Source organism: Pristiophorus japonicus, chromosome 4, assembly GCF_044704955.1.
Source record: "Pristiophorus japonicus isolate sPriJap1 chromosome 4, sPriJap1.hap1, whole genome shotgun sequence".
NCBI lineage: Eukaryota > Metazoa > Chordata > Chondrichthyes > Pristiophoridae > Pristiophorus > Pristiophorus japonicus.
In genome coordinates, this window is record NC_091980.1 from 306,470,316 (window position 1) to 306,491,037 (window position 20,722).

General features: G+C 47.0%; 1 protein-coding gene across 2 annotated transcripts in view; it reads left to right on the forward strand.

The window, feature by feature from the left end:
- dglucy (D-glutamate cyclase) overlaps window positions 1-20,722 on the forward strand; it is a 99,952-nt gene that overhangs the window by 38,963 nt on the left and 40,267 nt on the right. For both annotated transcript variants that reach the window (XM_070879672.1, XM_070879673.1), the window contains exons 3-6: window positions 3,189-3,342; window positions 12,800-12,998; window positions 18,524-18,674; window positions 20,232-20,354. In XM_070879672.1, coding sequence (XP_070735773.1) covers window positions 3,189-3,342; window positions 12,800-12,998; window positions 18,524-18,674; window positions 20,232-20,354 — 627 coding nt within the window. The remainder of the gene's footprint in view (window positions 1-3,188; window positions 3,343-12,799; window positions 12,999-18,523; window positions 18,675-20,231; window positions 20,355-20,722) is intronic.

Genomic DNA, 20,722 nt, shown 5'->3' on the forward strand with positions numbered 1-20,722 from the left:
CTCCTCGCAGCGGTCCACCCCCGTTCTGCCGCCGAGTCCTGCCGACTCTCACCCACAGAAATCTGGGAGCTCGGCGGGCGGGAGCTCAGTTGCGCCACTCGGCCGTCCGCTGACATCAGCGGGCGGTTGCCGACGGCTCTCTCCTCCCACCCGCTCCAGGCCACGTCGAAAGTAGCACTGGGCGGATGTTCAGGAGGAATGTCGACGGCAGTGGGCGGCAGCAGCTGATGTGCTGATGAAATTTGGCCCCGAGGAGTATGCTGAGTTTTTAGGAAATTGGCTGCTGCATTTCCTACATTACAGCAGTGACTACACTTCAAAAGTACTTCAGTGGCTGTAAAGCACTTTGGGAAGTCCTGAGGTCCTGAAAGGTGCTATAGAAATGCAAGTCTTTTTAAGTTGTGAAACTGTGTTCAATAAATCTGGTAATTTATGGTTTGGCACCAAGGGGAAGCAATATCCGTTAAAGGTGTCAGATGGATGTCATAAACCCAACCTTCACTAATGTCCTTCAATAAAGGAACCTGCCATCCCTACCAGGTCTGGCTAATGTATGACTGCAGTCCGACTGTATGTGTTAGCCCTTCATGCTCCTTGAAGTGGTCACTCAGTGGGGCTTCAAGCAGAAGGACCCCACCATCACCGATTCAGGACAACACGGGATGGACAATAAATGTGACCTTGCCAGCGATGCACACATCTTGGAAAGGAATGAAAATTAAAGAATGGGGGGAACTGGATTTTCTTTGGTTGGCCCCTCACTGCCAATGACTTATGACCTTTCCAAGCTGACATGCAGTCCACTTGGTGCACTCAGGAATTGGATTGCTCCTAAATGTTGTGAATCGAGACTCTGGATATAGGAATCGGGAAACACCTTCTGTTAGAAAGCCGACAGATAGAGTGACAATCCGTCAAATCCTACGGAAGTGACAGTCACGCCAGTGTTAGTTTGCGAAAACAATTTTCCTTTGGAATTTATGGAGTTATTTTTAAAACCTTTTTTACGTGTGTGGATTAAAGCTTTGATGTGCAGCAAAATGTACAGCTGGAGCTCCCCCAACAGCTTAAAGAAAAAAAGACTTGCATTTCTACAGCGTCTTTCATGACCTCAGGACGTCCCAAAGCGCTTTACAGCCAATTAAGTACTTTCTTGGAGTGTTGTAATGTTGTAATGCTGGAAAACGTGGCAGCCAAATTTGCGCACTTCAAGCTCCCACAAAAAAAGCAATGTGATAATGACCAAATAATCGGTTTTAGGGATAAATATTGGCCAGGACACCGGGATAACTCTCCTGCTCTCCTTCGAAATAGTGCCATGGGATCTTTTACGTCCACCTGAGAGGGCAGACGGGGGCTCGGTTTAACATCTCATCTGAAAGACGGCACCTCCAACAGTGCGGCACTCCCTCAGCACTGCACTGAGTTTAGCGAGTAAAGGCATCGCCGAGTGTGATACCACGAAGACTCAGTTTCAACATGCAGGCTATGCTGAGCTAGCTGGTCTCGGGAGGGATGGCAGTAGGAGGAAAAAAAATAAAGACTTGGATTTATATAGCACCTTTCTTGACCACCGGACGTCTCAAAGTGCTTTGCAGCCAATGAAGTACTTTTGGAGTGTAGTTACTGTTGTAATGTGGGAAATGCAGCAGCCAACTTACGCACAGCAAGGTCTCACAAACAGCAATGTGATACAGGTTGAACCTCCCTTATCCAGAACTCCCTTATCATAACCTCCCCTCGTCCAGAACCATTCCTGGCCACTGGGTGGCGCTTGCGCAGAACTCTGACATAAACAAATTGAAGTCCTTCCTCGCTGCCCACTCCCTCAATCGTTGACCTGACCCCGCGATCCACCCTCCCCCCCACCATGATCTCTCTGGCACACTCCCAGTCCCAAGCCAGCCAGCCCAGATATTCCCTTGCTCAGTACCTGTACCATCCAATTTAACGTGACCACCCCTCATCCGGAAAAACCCCTTATCCAAAACAGGCCAGGTCCCGAGGGTTCCTGTTAAGGGAGGTTCAATCTATGATGATCAGATAATCTGGGTTTTTTTGTTATGTTGTTTGAGGGATAAATATTGGCCAGGACACTGGGGATAACACCCCTGTTCTTCGAAATAGTGTCATGGGATCTTTTGCCTCCGGACGGCAAGATGGTGTGCCATGGTGTGTCTCAACAGCTCTACAAACCTGTGAGCATACTCATAGGTGCATACATTACACCATGAAACAAATACATTACATCCAGTAACATAACCACTGCACCGGCGGTACTCCTGAATAGGCTCACACGGTCCAGCAGCTTGGGTGAGGTACAATACCTCAACAGAAGTTTGCACTTTCAGAAGAGCTGGGGATAATTGGAAGTACCAAGCCTGAACTCAATGGGTAGGATTTTGCGGTAAAAATAGCAGTGAGACTAACGGTGCCCACTGTTATTTATGTGCAAATCGGACTGCAACTACTGGCAAGCGCACATACGCAGTTAAAGGTGAAAATCCAGAAGTTACTGTCTGAGATGCACTGCCCTTCTGTAAGCTATGCGAAAGTGGCACCTCGCTCTCTGGTTCCCCATTTAAATATATTGAACGCCGTGAGGTTCCTGTACTGACATCGTAGATACGAACTAAAACTCGCCACAGAAAGTTAAGGTTTGTTCATTCCAGTCTAAGTATCCTTTTAATGGTGTGGTAAGTCTTAATTACTGCCAAACTACCTCTCTGGCAGAGACCATTAACTTTTATAATGGTGGAGTCTCATTCCTTCATAACTTTTAATTATTGTTGGAGTTTTAGTTTAAATTGATATAATGTTTTAAAACTTTTTCTTTCTGACTTTTTTTTTCTTTTTTAATCCAATCTTTTTGCCCCCTCTCTTTATTTCGATTTCTGTACATGATTTGACATTGAATTCAATGTTCCAACTTACACTTCCTGGTTCAAAGTCTGCACTGCTCATTAATGATTCTTCAATCTGATTGGTTAAGGAGATACACAGTGGTTTGGCCTGTTCGCACAAGTCCTAGATGCCCTGTAGAGGGTGCTACGATTTTTGGATGTTTGGCTAACGTTGTTTGTTCGCCGCTTGCAGCAAAATCCGGCCCAGCAAGTTTCCTTTTTGCCTGGTATTTTGGGAAGTTTGCCTTTGATAATTATTCAAGTCTTATGGATTTATCTTAATAGGTTTCAAGCAAGCCAACATTGTGATAGTGAACAAGCAGCTTGCCGATGACTTTGAGAAGTTTTGCTTGGCAAACAATGAACCACTGCCATTGCTGTACAGGAGTAAACCTGGCGAGTGGAGCGCCCCACCACTCAGCACCAATTCTGATATCAGGTAGGATCAAACACTCCTTATATGTTGTTTCCTAATGTCGTCATCATCATCATAGGCAGTCCCTCGGAATCGAGGAAGACTTGCTTCCACTCCTAAAGTGAGTTCTTTGGTGACTGAATAGTCTGATACAAGAGCCACAGTCCCTGTCACAGGTGGGACACATTCGTCGGGGGAAGGCGGGGATGGGACTGATTTGCCGCGCGCTCCTTCCGCTGCCTGCGCCTGACCTCTTTACGCTCGCAGCGTTGAGATTCGAAGAGTTCAACGCCCTCCCGGATGCACTTTCTCCACCTAGGGCGGTCTTCGGCGAGGGACTCCCAGGTGTCAGTGGTGATGTCGCACTTTACCAGGGAGGCTGTGAAGGTGTCCTTGTAATGTTTCTGCTGCCCACCTTTGGCTCGTTTGCCGTAAAGGAGCTCCGCATAGAGCAATTGCTTAGGGAGTCTCGTGTCTGACATGTGACCTGCCCAGCGAAGCAGATCGAGTGTGGTCAGTGCTTCAATGCTGGGGATGTTAGCCTGGGCGAGGACACTGATGTTGGTGCGCCTGTCCTCCCAGGGGACTTGCAGGATTTTGTGGAGACATTGTTGGTGATATATCTTCAGCGACTTCCTAATGTAAGGTTCTTGGACTTGACACCAATTTTGTTACAAATAATCTTTATTGAGTTTAAACGAGTTCTGACATACTCATTTAACGGCATTACTATCACTGAATCCCCCACCATCAACACCCTGGGGGTCACCATTGACCATAAACTTAACTGGACCACATGGACTGCAACAGTTCAAGAAGGTGGCTCACTACCACCTTTTCTAGGGCAATTAGGGATGGGCATAAATGCTGGCTTTGCCAGCGATGCCCACATCTCATGAACGATTAAAAAAATTGTCTTAAGCAATAGTCATACAGAGAAATAAACAATATTACCTGATTTCACTCTGGATAGAGAATGTAACCTTCGTAGATTCTTTCATTTTTATCTCTCCCTACGAATCGTGGAGGAAAGCTTAAAATATTTATAGGGCTCCAGTCGTGCACAGCCATCCCTTAAAAGGTTTTTCAGTTTCCCAACAGTTCTGTTGACCATTGTCTTGTTTGTTTGTGCTATAGGCTACCCTCTTCTCTGGGAGATCATTGACCCCTTATTCAGCATTCCTTGCTAACAAAAGCCTTTTCTTGCTAAATGAATTCTGGGAGTGAACAACCTGAGCATTTTATTATTGTACAGTCAAAGTCTACAAGCTATTAATATGCAAAAACAAAGCAAAAACCATAAGCATACAAGATTAAACCAAATCCTAAACCTACATGTATATGTATAAAAGAATAGGGCATCTTACACTCGTAACTCACAAGAAATACTGTGAGTGCAAAACAATTGGTGAGTATCCTGGAATGTGAGTGGTAGAGCTCATGATTGCTTGTTAGCCATACGGTGGTTAAATTGGGTTCTGATCAAAGCGGAGAGAGATCGTGGCAGGGGAGCGGCGAATGACCGGAGCGGAGAGAGATTGGGGCCCAGGAGCGACATGATGGGGGCCCAGGAGAGGCGCGAGTTCGGGGCCCAGGAGAGGCGAGGGCCCAGGGGCAGCACGGGCCAGCCCACACTTCGATATGTGCGCACATTAGATCTGTGCAGCAGAGCAGGTCTCCAGTCGTCTCGGTTAATCCTTGCCACTGGACCAAGACCTAGCTCTGTCAAACCCGTGTGGTGGCTGGCGTGCAACGGCCACCACACGTTAAAAAAAATCCACGCACAGGCATCTTCCACCCTTCAATATGTAGTCCGGGTCCTGGAATATCAGGTCCTCATCGAAACACATGTGCATTCATTCCTTTTTGGTGTGGAAGCAAGTCATCCTCGATACGAGGGACCGCCGAAGAAATTGGGTTATAGTGCCTCAAACAATGTTCCCGCTAAGGTGCGTACGCACGCAGCCGGGCAATAATACGAAAGGTCCCATGCAGGCCAATCACCGGCTCTTGCATTGTAAATGCCGCCCATGCGCAGAAATTTAAAGGGGCCGCGCATTGAAAGAAACAGGCCGTGCAGAACAAAGTGCAGCTCACAGGGAGCATTGGCTTCAATTCTTGTCCTTTCCAGTCTTTCCTTAAAAATAAAGTTCCTCATCTCCTGGGGGTCCTGACTGATGCTGGGGTCAAGCTTCAATGGTGCTGCCGGGCACCTCAGCCAAGTGACCATTCTTCTTGTCTGCGCCTAAAAAATGAGAAGGTCTCAAGCGTAAAAAAGACCCATTGAAACACCAATCTTTCATCCCTAGTTTAACATTTAATCTTGTCGGTTCTTGGAATCGGTCACTTGCACTAATATGTGAAAGCTGGTTTCAGTTTACAGGTCACTATATATTACACAGCTAAGTTAATATATATTGGATTGCAGGACAAAGTCTGAGAGCTTTATAACAGAGGTTAATACATTAACTTACTCATTTTGAGTTTAGCTGATTTGAGTTTAGGTGAGGATCAAACATTAAAAGAAGATTTCAGTCATTCTTTGTCCACCCCCCACCTCTTCCCTCCCCCCCTCATCCCCGGCTCAAGTTTCCTCGCAACCCTCCCGTAGGTGATTATCTGAGGCTGGGTTATGACTCCACAGGTGCTGGGCACACACCAGCACCTCACCAAAGTAGCCCGTTTGTGAGCCCTGTGAGTATTGCTCGGCTATTGGACTTTTGGGAGGCGTCGCAACAATCCGCACACTACGCATCTGTGCGGACTTTGCCATAGGAGTCACCGGGTAAGGATGAGGAGCAGGAATCCTGGCTGACTTTTTGTCCCGACCTGGGGGGGGAAGGAACGCTGTTATTTGAAACGCTCCTGTCTGAAATCAGCGAACTCGGCCCCAGGCCCGTCTGGTCTGCACGGTTCAGTGCTGCACTGGGTGGTGGCCTTAGCCACAAAGCTAATGGGTAGCCCGTTGGAGTGAAGCTGCTGGTCTATTGCTAACTTGCATCACAGTGTGTGCATTTTTGTGTTGTGGACGCACAGTTACTAAACCTGTCTGAGCTTGTATGACCTTGGGGCCCTAACCAGCAGAAATGATCCTTCTCAAATAAGTAACCTCCAGCCTCTCTCTCACCCCCCCCCCCCCCCTCTCTTTCTCTTTCATTTTCTGCCCTTTCCATTTCTACCAAAGATCTATCCTTTGCCCCCCCTCTCATATTTCTCATCTACATGCTGACCCTCGGTGACATCATCCAAAAATACATAGATCTCATAGAAACATAAAATTCTGCCGGGTTTGGACAGGTTAGATGCAGGAAAAATGTTCCCGATGTTGGGGAAGTCCAGAACCAGGGGTCAAAGTCTAAGGATAAGAGGTAAGCCATTTAGGACCGAGATGAGGAGAAACTTCTTCACTCAGAGAATTCTGAACCTGTGGAATTCTCTACCACAAAGTTGTTCAGGCCAGTTCGTTAGATATGTGCAAAAGGCAGTTAGATGTGGCCCTTACGGCTAAAGGGATCAAGGGTTATGGAAAGAAAGCAGGAATGGGGTACTGAAGTTGCTTGATCAGCCATGATCATATTGAATGATTGTGCAGGCTCGAAGAGCAGAATGGCCTACTCCTGCACCTACTTTCTATGTTTCTATGTAACACAGTGTGCTAAAAATTTGTGGCCAACACAAAAGTTACCAGTTGTAAGATTTAGGATCACAAGTCACACACAGATACCCAAAGGGTCTTAGGAGATATAAGGCCTGTTCTTAAGCGAGCGATAGTTCAAATATAGTCAAACACAACACACAATCTGGATAGACACAGTAGACATATGACCATGATAAGTAGCTGGTACTAGTCCCGATCGGACAGACAGCTGGTGGTACGAACAGTTCTTATCTTCACCATCTGCCCTGAAACGCCTTCTGGGCCTTTCTTTTATTCTCTTTTTAGGGGTGGGCCTGGAGTAGGGTATTGGCAGGGCCATTTAACCAATGTTATGTGGGGTTCTTTATCTCAACTCTTGGGTGAAACCCTCCTCTTCACATGCTCCCAAGGTTGGAGTTAGACGGGCCATTCTTGGGCTACAAGTGTTTGGAGTTGCCAGTTATCAGTTATTTATATTCACGCTGTTCAAGCAGCTTTAGCTATTGTACCATGGAATGAATCTTCAATTCTAACACCAGTCTGAAGAGACTTTTTGGTCTCAAGTTATTTCTTCCAATTCACGATTTCTTACATAGAGCAACTCGGCTGCTAAAAGTGGACGCAGCACTACCCGAGAAAAATTCGCGCTGGGGCTAAAGATTTGTAGCCCAGTACTAACTTACCATGTAACGCCCTCCTGGTGGCCTTGGTGCAGGCGTGGAGACAAAGTTCCTGTTGCAGCTTCCAACAGCCTCTGGAAGCAAGGCTATGGAGTTTGTTAAAAAACTGCGAAATTAAAAGGGCAATGCCTTCTGAACTAATAAAAATAAAAATGCAGTTTTCAGCCGTTACTGGCTTTAAAAAAAATTAACATTAAAAAGAAGTCCCAGATGGGAGTCTTCAACTCTTGAAGCTGAATTCCCTTCCGAACCTCAAAAAATGAGAAATGTTCTTCAGCACTAACACACAGCTCAGCAAACCAGGGAAGGACACATAGAAAACATAGAAAATAGGTGCAGGAGTAGGCCATTCGGCCCTTCGAGCCTGCACTGCCATTCAATGAGTTCATGGCTGAACATGCAACTTCAGTACCCCATTCCTGGTTTCTCGCCATACCCCTTGATCCCCCTAGTAGTAAGGACTTCATCTAACTCCTTTTTGAATGTATTTAGTGAATTGGCCTCAACAACTTTCTGTGGGAGAGAATTCCACAGGTTCACCACTCTCTGGGTGAAGAAGTTTCTCATCTCGGTCCTAAATGGCTTACCCCTTATCCTTAGACTGTGACCCCTGGTTCTGGACTTCCCCAACATTGGGAACATTCTTCCTGCCTCTAACCTGTCTAAACCCGTCAGAATTTTAAACGTTTCTATGAGATCCCCTCTCATTCTTCTGAACTCCAGTGAATACAAGCCCAGTTGATCCAGTCTTTCTTGATATGTCAGTCCCGCCATCCCTGGAATCAGTCTGGTGAAACTTCGCTGCATTCCCTCAATAGCAAGAATGTCTTTCCTCAAGTTAGGAGACCAAAACTGTACACAATACTCCAGATGTGGCCTCACCAAGGCCCTGTACAACTGTAGTAACACCTCCCTGCCCCTGTACTCAAATCCCCTCGCTATGAAGGCCAACATGCCATTTGCTTTCTTAACCGCCTGCTGTACCTGCATGCCAGCTTTCAATGACTGATGTACCATGACACCCAGGTCTCGTTGCATCTCCCCTTTTCCTAATCTGTCCCCATTCAGATAATAGTCTGTCTCTCTTTTTTTACCCAGCACTCCAGCTTTGTGTAGGGGGGGGTGCGCTCAACACTGAAGAGAGGTCCTCTACCCACAGGGGCTAGGAGGTTCTCCAGAAAGAAAGATGTGGGACCACATCACCAAGGCCGTCACTGCCAGCAAGGTCGCCTCCACCAATGTCACACCCACCAGTGCCCAAAGAAGCTTCATGACCTTAGACCACTGGTCAAGGTCAGTGAATGCATCTTCAAAAGCCGTCTCCTACCAACTGAATCACTCGCCTCACACACTGCTCAATGCACGACTCCACCTCGCCTGCCCCACCCCCTCTCCAGGCATTCACCTACCGACAATAGGCACATCATTCCTAGCCTCACCTCACCCCCATGGAGGAGACACTGGACACTACAGGCCATTCTTGGCAGAGGCAAGAGTGAGCTCTTGGTTAGCGGGGTGGGTGGGTGTGGGGGGGCAGAAAAGATACAAGATGCTGGTATCCTCATTCATTATCCTCCTTCTGGCATGCACCTCTTGCTTTCCCACAACGCCACCCTTGTACATTCCTCATTTCACACACCCACGAAATGCAGCCTGCCCAGCCAGTGATTGGCCAAGAAGAGGGAGAGGAGAGTGAAGAAGATGAAGAAACACCACCACTCGATTTGACACTCCCAGCCACCAGCAACTAGAGGTCGACCAGCAAGGCCATTTGCAGTGTTCCCCACTGAAAGCCAGCAGCCTTCCACCATTCATGCTGCAGCAACTGGGGTGGCACTGCGTGACGTCAGAAGGATAGGCAAAGGCACACACACAAGACAGTCACTAAGAGAATGCATAAAGTTGATAAGTTAATTTCTTAATATCATATTGGGTGGCTAGATGTATAAAGTTGGTTTGGAAAGTTTACTTTGTGGTGACTTTTATTTCACCACTGTAGCCAAGAGAATGCTGTGATGGTCAGTAACAGAGGGAAAGTAAGGTGTGGGACAAATGTTGAAAGGGGATTTAGGGTTGTGGTCACTGGTACCGCAGGTGGATGATTCTATCCCAGATATGCCGGCCAGAAAGGGTCTGTCTGGGTTGCATTTTTCCTTCTGCTTCCTCCTCTTCAGCTTCCTCCTCTTCCCTTTGTGAGCGGATGCTGTAAATCTGAAATGACAACATAAAATATGGCAAATACTCAGCAGGGATGTGAAATCTGTTTCTTCTCTCCACGGATGTTGCCTGGTCTGTTGAGTATTTACAGCATTTTCTGTCTTTTCAGAGGCCTTCCTTTACCATGTGAGACCTTGCAAGCGTCCAGCAGCACGCCCTACACACTTAAGAAACATCTATTGCAGCAAGCCACTACTTGAATGAAATAAAAAAATACCTCAGTTCAAAAACGTAAATGCAAACTTATCTGAAAGGTGTGTGTGACCCTTTAAGGGGTGCTGACAGCACCTCTGTCAGGCTGTTGCACTCTTGGTTTTCCTGGCGAGCTTAGGACCCAGCGCTGAACTCAACACAAAGGTCCAAGTTCGTCGTGGTGACGTGAAGTCGGCTTTGCACGCTGTCTGATGTCACCTCCCATCATTTTAATTTTCAGGGCGCTGCATCTTATGGGCAGTGCTGCCGGGGCCTGGGAAAATGGAGGACGCCACGGGACCCGCCACCAGATGGCGAAAGAGCCAAAGGGCCGTCCTCTTTTCGCTATTCTTTGCCGGGAACGGATAGCATAAAGCCCCTGAATTTTTAGCCCACCATCAGTCTCTACATGTACTCTGACGACACCCAACTCTACCTCACCACCACTTCTCTCTACCCCTCCACTGTCCCTAAATTGTCGGACTGCTTGTCCGACATCCAGCACTGGATGAGCAGAAATTTCCTCCTATTAAATATTGGGAAGACGAAAGCAATTGCCTTCAATCCCCGCCACAAAATCCGTTCCTTCGCCACTAACTCCATCCCTCTCCCTAATATTTCTCTGAGGCTGAACCAGACTGTTAAAAACCTTGGTGTCGTATTTGACCCTGAACTGAGCTTTCGACCACATATCCACAACATAACTAAGACCGCCTATTTCCACCTCCGTAACATCGCCCGTCTCTGCCCTTGACTCAGCTCATCTGCTGCTGAAACCCTCATCCGTACCTTGTTACCTCTAGATTTGACTCTTCCAACGCACTCCTGGCTGGTCTCCCACAGTCTACCCTATGTATACTTGAGGTGATCCAAAATTCATCTGTCCGTGTCCTAACTCGCACCAAGTCCCGCTCACCAATCACCCCTGTGCTCACTGACCTACATTGGAACCTGGTTAAGCAACCCCTTAATTAAAAAAATTATCATCCTTATTTTCAAATCCCTTCATGATCTCGCCCCTCCCGATCTCTAATCTCCTCCAGCCCCTCAACCCCACGAGATGTCTGCGCTCCTCTAATTCTGCCCTCTTGAGCAGCACTGATTTTAATTGCTCAACCATTGGTGGCTGTGCTGATGGGGTTAGATAAAGTAGAGTGGGAGGAGGCTGGTGTGGAGTATAAGCACCGGCATATTACTGATGGGCCGAATGGCCTGCTTCTGTGCTGTAGATGTAGTCATTGCTCTTGTGAACTTGTCTCTTCTGCTAAACTTTTAATTATGTTTTCCTATACATGTTTGCTGTGGCTGATATTACTGGGTACAAAAGGTAGGTGGGAAGTTTGGTGATGTGCCTCATGCTCACTGTAACCTTTTGGAAATCATCACCTTCGGGAGTTGGAGAAAAATTTTCCAGACATTTTCTTTTTCCCTGAATTACATAGAATTAACAGCACAAAAACAGGCCATTCGGCACAACAGGTCCATGCCGGTGTTTATGCTCCACACGAGCCTCCCCCACCTTACTTTATCTAACTCTATCACAGACCCTTCTATTCCTTTCTCCCTCGTGCTTATCTACCTTCCCGTTAAATGCATCTATGCTAGTTGTCTCATCTCCTCCCTGTGGTAGCGAGTTCTACATTTTCACCACTCCCTGGGTAAAGACGCTTCTCCTGAATTTTTAATTTGATTTATTAGTAACTATCTCATATTCATGACCTAGGTTATAAATATATTATAAAATACTATAAATATTAAAAATAGCTATTACTGATTTGGCCTAGAGTTTTCTTAAATCTGTTCTTTTGCCTCATGGAGATTATGTGACTGTAGGTGGGAGGGTACACTTGGGGTCATGATCTCCTTACTGTGTTCTCATTGTGTTGTAATCAAACCTCATCGTGCCATCTTCTCTTAACTGGAAACACTCAGCGGGTCAGGCAGTGTGGAAAGAGTTTCGATGACCTTTCATCAGACTCTTAATGCTATCCTTCTAACATTTTGGGAAAGACTGAGTTCCATATCAGTCTTCCTTTCCCCCCCGAGAGAGTACATGCTCTGAAAATTCAAACTTGAATTTACCTGAAGATTAATTCAGTTTAGAAGATTAAAGAAAGAATTGCATTTATCTAGCGACTTTCACGAACACCAGACATCCCAAAGTGTTTTACAGCCTATGAAGTACTTTTTATTTGGATTGTAGTCACTGTTGTAATGTAGGAAACCCAACAGCCAATTTGTGCACAGCAAGCTCCCACAAATAGCAATGTGATAATGACCAGATGTTCTGTTTTAGTGATGTTGGTCGAGGGATAAATATTGGCCAGTACACAGGGGATAACTCCCCTGCTCTTCTTTGACTAATGAATGTAAAAAATCCCTTAACTAAGGGATGCCTTTTACAATCCTACCTTTTGCCTTGTACAATCATACCTTTGGTCATTAAATCTCTCCTGCCTTCCACCCTATCACAGACCTTCCCTTTTGTCCCTTCCTCCTCACTTGGCTTTTGCCTGCCTCTGCACTTGCTTAAAACCTGTTATAGCTCGAACTTTTCCAGTTCTGACGAACGGTCCTCAACCTCAAACGCTAACTCTGTTTCACTCTCCACAGATGGTGCCTGACCGGCTGACTATTTTCAGCATTTTTCGTTTTTATTTATGACTAATTTAACGAGTTTAGCGGGACTAATTGTTTCGGATTTAAAAAAAAATAACAGCACAAGACAAAATCTAATGTTGCAATTTGGCTTTAGGACGGCTTGCCCACAGTACAGGAAGTATGAGGGTGGAAACTTCACCGGCAATCTGAACAACCTTGTGGAATATACCGAGCAGTTAAAGGACATGGTCACGTTTTACCTGGGATGCAGCTTTTCCTTTGAGAGCGCACTCCTCAAGGCTGGTGTTCCAATAAGAAATATTGAACAAGGGTGTAACATCAGCATGTACAAGGTAGGTTAAAGGCTGCACGGGCACACTTAAGCATCTACAATAACAACTATTTATTTATATAGCACCTATTTATATTTATATATAGCACCTTTAACGTAGTAAAACATTCCAAGGCGCTTTACAGGCATGTTATAAGACAAAAAAATTAATTTGACACCGAGCCACATAAGAAGAAATTACGGTAGATGACCAAAAGCTTGGTCAAAGAGGTAGGTTTTATGGAGCGTCTTTGTTATGTATACAATAAAGGTTCAAACTGAGTACTGTTTAATTAAGCAAGGTACAACCTTGGCTCTGCTTTATTTAGGCCCAAAGTGTCTGACTCTCAAAAGTCTTTTATACCTGAGCAGCACCATGTGTGTGCTGCTCAGTGGCCTCCAACATTGACGCCATCTGGGGCTACAAACAGAATGTACATACATGACAGCCTTAAAGGAGGATAGAGAGGCGGAGAGGTTTAGGGAATGAGTTCCAGAACTTATGGCCCAGGCAGCTTAAGGCACGGCCACCGATGGTTGAGCAGTTCTAAACAGGGATGCGCAAGAGGGCAGAATTTGAGGAGCGCAGATATCTCGGGGGATTGTGAGGCTGAAGGAGATTACAGAGATAGGGAGGGGCCATAAAATTAGCCTGTCCTCGTGGAATTGCTCATGATGCCAGATAACGGGCACGGTAGAATAGTGGTTTATGTTACTGGACGAATATTCCAGTTGATCGTGAGTTCAGATCCCACCATGGCAGTTTGAGACTTAGAATTCAGTTTCAAATCAAAACCTGGTATCAGTAAAAGTGATACAAAAGCAAAATACTGCAGGTGCTGAGTCTAAAATAAAGACAGAAAATGCTGGAAATACAGCGGGTCAGGCAGCATCTGTGGAGAGAGAAACAGAGTTAACGTTTCAGTTCAATGACCCTTCATCGGAACTGGAAAAAGTGGAAAAGCTGCTGTCTGACCTGCTGAGTATTTCCAGCATTTGTTATCAGTAAAAATGACCTTGAATCTTTTGGATTGTCATTAAAAACCCGACGAGTTCACTAGCGTCCTTTAGGGAAGGAAACCTGCCGTCCTTACCTGGTATGAGCTTATGAGCTAGATTTTTGGCTCATTTGCGCCCCATTTAGCGCCTCAGCGGGGCACAAAATTATTTTTTTGGGGACGTGAAACGAGGCGCACAAGCTTTTGCGCCCGGGCGGAACTTTCGCCAGTGGTTTTGCGGCAGCTAGCGCCTCGTGTGGAACTTTCGAGCATGTTGCCCGATTTAGCGTCCGCCCCGGAACTCGCCAAGAAAAACCAATTGGACCCAGGATGCTAATGGCGCCGTCTTGAAAATGGAGGAGAAAGTCGCAGTTGTGAGTGATTAAAAGCATTGGGAGGAATACACTGCGTTACTGCAGATTTTTGATTGTGAAGTATATGTGAGTTTCTAGTTTGTTTTAAAGGACATTTTGAAAGAAGGGGGTGATGTTGGGAGCCAGTAATCCTGGCTTCTATATTCATACGGCGTCGAGCTTATTGTTGATAATTTTCAACGTAATCGAAGAGGTCGCAGACGTATGGGGAGGAGGCCTTACCCCCCACGTGTTTACAAGGAACAGCGCTCAGATCTGCAACTCTCTGAGGCACAGTGCATTAGAAGGCTGCGCTTCCGAACAGGGGTGGTCACAGAGATATGCCAGCTCTTACAGGCAGACCTATAGCCTACCAGCGGCAACAGGACTGCACTACCTGTTGAGGTGAAGGTGACTGCGGCACTTGCCTTCTATGCCTCTGGCTCCTTTCAGGCATCAGCGGGGGACATATGCTCTTATCTCGCAGCACGCTACACATTGCTGCATTCGCAAGATGACTACTGCACTGTACGCACGCAGGATGGACTTCATAAACTTCCCAATGACCAAGGAGACCCAAAGTGAGAGGGCTGTAGGTTTTGGACGATTTGCTGGCTTCCCCAATGTTCAAGGTGCCATTGACTGTATGCACTTGCCCTGCGAGCACCTTTACATAATCCAAAGGTTTTCCAAAACCGAACGGGATTCCACTCCATGAACATACAGATCGTCTGCGACCATATTCAGCGCATCATGGCAGTCAATGCCCAATATCCAGGGAGTACCCATGATGTTTTAATCTTGCGTGAGAGCACTGTCTCAAGCATGTTCCAGCGTCAACCACAAGGCTAGAGCTGGATGCTGAGTGACAAAGGTTACGGTCTCGCGACCTGGCTCATGACCCCACTCCGGAACCCTCGGACAGAAGCCAAGCAACGCTTTAATGAGAGCCATGCAGCCACACGCAACATCGTCAAACAGACAATTGGAGTGCTCAAGCAGCGCTTCTGATATCTGGACCACTCTGGAGGCTGCCTGCAATACTCCCCTCAGTAGGTCTCTGAGTTCATTGTGGTGTGCTACATGCTACACAACTTAGCCATCATGAGGGGACAGGATTTGCCAATGGGGATTGCAGGACCACCTCAGGAGTGAGTGGAGGAGGAGGAAGAGGAGCCTGGTGAGGAATCCATGCCACCAGCACCACCACAACCACAAGGGAGACATCGTGAAAATTTCACCATTGCAAAAGCCTGACGTCAGCAGCTCATAATTGAACTTTTTGCTTGAAGAGTGAACGGCATGTTTGACTATTGCCTGGCCACTATATCCCACCATGTTGACTATTCCCCCTCTTATTCTGCAAATGAGACACTACATAAGAATGGTTAAGATGAACAAAATAATTTATTAAACATTGTAAACTTTGTCAACTTTGTAAACTTTAATAAAATAACATAAATTAGCTGAATCCAGCAGTGCGACAATTCAACAACAACATTATGAACAACATCAATCAGAACATAATAATAAAACATAGGATGCATCCAGTATCAACAACATAAATGCAGCATACCCTTCCCCACTATCTTTTACCACCGGCTTCCCCCCCCACCGCCCTTATCCTCCTCCCTTGTCTGCTGCCCCTAACCCAAGCTTGCATGCAGCAACGTTGTCAGAGCGCTGCTGTGTTGGGGAGAGAGACAATGGGGACGCCGTCTAGGGACACACTGAACCAGCTTGTGGTGTGGAGGGCCTGGCTTCTGACTGGCAAGCCTCTTCATCGGCGTCGCCAGTCACAGGTGGTTTGGGTGTGCCAGTGGGGAACGCAGAAAGTATGGCGGGAGTGTTTATGGACTGCATCACCTACCCAAGCTGAAGCAGAGCTTGTGCCTGTGATGCGTCATATTCTGCAAGGCTTCGCGCCACACTCTCTGGGACTCCAGCCTCATGTGGGCATTGATGGCCTCGCAGGTTTCACGGCTCGCACTGATAATCTGCGACCCTACCTCCATAATGTTTGCTGTGAGACTCTCGATGGTCGCGGGAATCCTACCCAAATCATCAAGGAGCTGACTGGTGAGCTGGATGCTCTCCCTGGACATTCCCACCATGACCAGTACCACAACTGCCTGTCTGTCAGCAGACCAACTTTGCCGACTCACCTTCGGAAAGATGGCATACGGGATTCGACTCCAGAACTGCGTTGCTGCACGCCAGCCGTCCCAGGAGCCTTGGAGTTGTTGAACCCCGAGGAAGTCACGTCGTCGTCCTCAGACGAGCTGAGTGCCGGTGGATTACCCGGAGTCGGCTGATCTGTAAGCTTGTCCTCTTCTTCCTTTTCCTCCTCCACACGATGGCCTGATGTGGAGTGTTGCCTTGAGGGATGATGCAGCTATGGCTCCTCTGGAAGTAAACAGCAACAGACGAGTGGTTAGCAGCAGGGGAGGGGGCAGGGTGACACAAGGAAGGTAGTATAGCACAGGTTAATTTGAAGGACCGCCACTACTCCATTATATCTAGTCCACAGATACTGCGTGACATTGCCCAACCCTAGTCCACAGACACTGTATCACATTGCCCGAACCCTAGTCCACAGACATTGTATCACATTGCCCGAACCCTAGTCCGCAGACACTGCATGACATTGCCCCAACCCAGCCCAGGGAGTATGCAGAACTTATCCTCGGTATCCAAGTGGAGGTCAGCACCCCCACGGGCAGTTGCCCGACCTGAGACGCGCCAATGAGGCCTGCCACTCGCTCCTCAATGTCCGTGTGTGGCAGGGTCTGAGGCGGACTGCCGCCTGTCTGCACCTGCTCGGAAGATGAAAATGGGAATGGTTACAAGAGGGTCCAGCTGCTTTTGTGGCACACACAGGTAGCCATCAAAGCACTTATACCATACTGTCTGAATGTAATACAATTCTCTGTTTAATGGCCTTGGAAGTTGCACGTGGTTCATCAGGAGGACATCGAAGTGGGGAGACATCTTATGAGATCTGAGAAAGAAATCTTAATAATGTGTAAAGATCATTCATGGTAAATCGGGTGCCAAACTAAGCTTACCTATGTGTCATGCATTTTAGGAGGCAACCCACAGACTGCTGATAAGCACCAAAAGCATGAGAACAAATAGTGTGTCAGATTTATAATTGAAGTAACGAAGGAGTGCATCCATAAAAATTGTACTCATTCTAATGACCCTCGAAAGATCATTGAACTTTTTTTCGGCACTGTGTCTGAGGCAGAGACCTCAGCGATTTCCCGCATATGCGTTTGAAAATGGATGGCAGGGCTCTAGATCCACCCCTGCAATGTAATTCCTGCCATTTTCTCTCCACAGCTCCCACTAGAGCTTCGTTAGCCTCCTGGCTGAATGGCCTGGCACACCTCATCCTCCATGATCAAAATCCAAAATTAAAATGGCTGATTCAGTCCCGGGTGTACTGCGCATGCGCGCGGCTGCGCCCTGCATTTGTGTTTGTAATCGGACAGCAGACCAGAAGCGCGGGAAGGGAAAAAAAATTGCGCATGCGCAGAATGGACGATTTTTTTCGGACCGGAACTTTTGGCTCCGCCGCACAAATTGTGTGGTGCAATGGGCGAAATTGCAAAAACCCCGAAAATCCAGCCCTATATGAGAGTCCAGTCCCACACCGACATGGTTGACTCTTAACTGCTCCCTGAAGTGGCCCAGCAGCACACTCAGTGCATAAAACCACTACAACTGCAGCGGGTCAAGAAGAAGGCCCACCACCACTGGAAGCAAGCAGGTCTCGCTCCATCGACTCTGCTCATGGGTGCGAGTAACCCCCACTCCCACACAGCCTTACCGCGGCTTTATTGTTGATTCGGGGCTCGGCCATCGGCACAACAACCGGCAGTCCGCGGTCTGCTCAGTTGAGCCAGCGCGTTTCCCGGCACAACGCGTCGGACCGGCTCAGCGTTAAATTACCGGGCCAGTCGGGCAAGACGAACAGTAGGCCCCTGATTTCGGCCGACGCCAAGACCGGGCCTGTGTGAACGCGGGTGTTCGGTAGAACCTAGGTCAGTTTGGCACTGCTCACTTTGGTTATCTGTAAACGTGTGCCCAATGCCTGCAACCCAAATGCTGATTTTTTTTTTTTCTTACGGACAACTTTGTGGCAAAACTTCTAATGTTCTTTCTATTTCTTCCCCTCCACCTCCCTCTAGACGTCCATTCCATGTATCGGGATTGGCAGTTTCCAGTGTAACATGGTGGTCAGTATGCGACCCATCCCCATAGGCAAGCTTGATGCAGCTGTGCAAATCACCCATCGCATGGAGGATGCCCATGGTGCACCTGTACACATCGGCCATCCAGGTAACATCACCTCAAGGCTCTTATGAAGAATTCACAAGGGGGGGTTGATTTTCATATTCTTCCTTCTGGGAGCAGCACGTAGGAACAGGAGGAAGACATTCAGCCCCTCGAGCCTGTTCCGCCATTTAATGAGATCATCCATCCATCTGCCTTGGCTACATATCTTTTTATTCACTTGGCTATCAAAGATCGCAGATTTAAATTTATTAATTGAGCTGGCACCTACTGCCTTCTATCAGCCTTGTGTTTCCTGACTTCTCTCCTGAATGGCCTGGCTTTGATTTTAAAGTTATGACCCCTTGCCGTGGACTCCCCCACCAACAGAAAATGTTTCTCTCTCTCGCTCCACCCTATCAATTCCTTTCAAAATCCCCAAAACCTCAATCGAATCACCCCTTCAACTTCTATATGCCAGGGAATACAAGATTAGTTTATGTAATCTCACCTCATATCCTAACCCTTGGAGCTCTGATAACATTCTGGTGAATTTGCGCTGCGCTTCTTCCAAGGCCAATATATCCTTTCTAAGGTACGGTGCCCAGAACTGTACACAGTGCTCCAGATGTGGTTTAACCAGGGCTTTGCATAGCTGTAACAAAATGTCCCTTTATATTGCAGCTCTCTGGTTGTAACTGCTAACATTCCATTGGCTTTTTTGATTATTTTTTTTGGAACTTGATCACTACATTTTAGTGATCTGTGTACCTGAATCGCCAAATCTCTTTGGTACTCCAGATGTGGTCTAACCATAGAGTAAAATCGTATGGCGATGAAGGGGTTGATTTATGAAGAAACGTTGAGCAGGATGGGCCTATACTCATTTGAGTTTTAGAAGACTGAGAGGTGATCTTATTGAAATGTATAAGATTCTGAGGAGGCTTGACTGGGTAGATGCAGCAAGGGTGTTTCCCCTAGTGGGGGAATCTAGAACTAGGGGGCATAACTTAAGAATAAGGGGTCGCCCATTCAGAACTGAGATGAGGAGGAATTTCTGCTCTCAGTGGGTCGTAAATCTGTGGAATACTCTGCCCCAGAGAGCTGTGGAGGCTGGGTCATTGAATATATTTAAGGTGGAGATAGACAGACTTTTGAACAATAAGGGAGTGAAGGGTTATGGTAAGCGGGCATGGAAGTAGAGCTGAGCCCACGATCTTATTGAATGGCGGAGCAGGCTCGAGGGGCCAAATGGCCTACGCCTGCTCCTATTTCTTTTGTTTTTATAATCACATGGCCATAAAGGAACCCTCTTGCCCCCCCCCCCCCTCTGTTTGATCATGAGTTCCACCTCGGCCAAGGTATCTGCTGAGGAAAGGGTTTGCAGAGACCATACAATAGATTACTATTTGAGGTTGTCCTACCAGTCGCAGAGCGAGAAGGTAAAAGCCAAGTAAGGTCCACGAAGGGGCGGAGGGGGGAGGGGGTGGCAGGGGAGGGGAGAGGAGAGGAGAGAGAGTCAATGTCTGAATTCCTCCTGTGCGCTGTTTCGATTGATTTTAACCGTTTCTCCAAAGAGCCACCAACATAGGAATTAAAACTCGTTCACTTTGCCACCCTCAGGATTAATCGGAATTGAAGACTTGTCCAGCCCAGATTTCGGGGATGCAGTTGAATTACATCCTGCTGACACCCCAGTCTTCTGGGCCTGTGGAGTGACTGGAGCGGAGGCTGTTCACAGTTGCAGTAAGATACAGTGATAGCGGCCTTGGGCAGTTGTGTAAAGTAATTCTAAACTGTTATGGTTCTAATTTTACTTAAAAAATGGGTAACACTTGATCGTTGTTCACTTACTGTGCCTGCCTTTCTTCTATTTTCTGTTACATTTAATTTAAATTTTTACTCTTTTTCTGCCAAATTTATAAAGAGAATGGGGGAGCCTGATGCAGATGTTTTTTAATGTCCCTCAAGTGTAGGGCTTGATAGAATATGTGCTTATATGCAAGAGATTCTTACCTAATACATCAGGGACCCTCCTCGATGGAGCAGTAACATACACATATACTGTATTATAAATATCAGTATGAAATTGATGCCACCCTTCACTTTTAAAT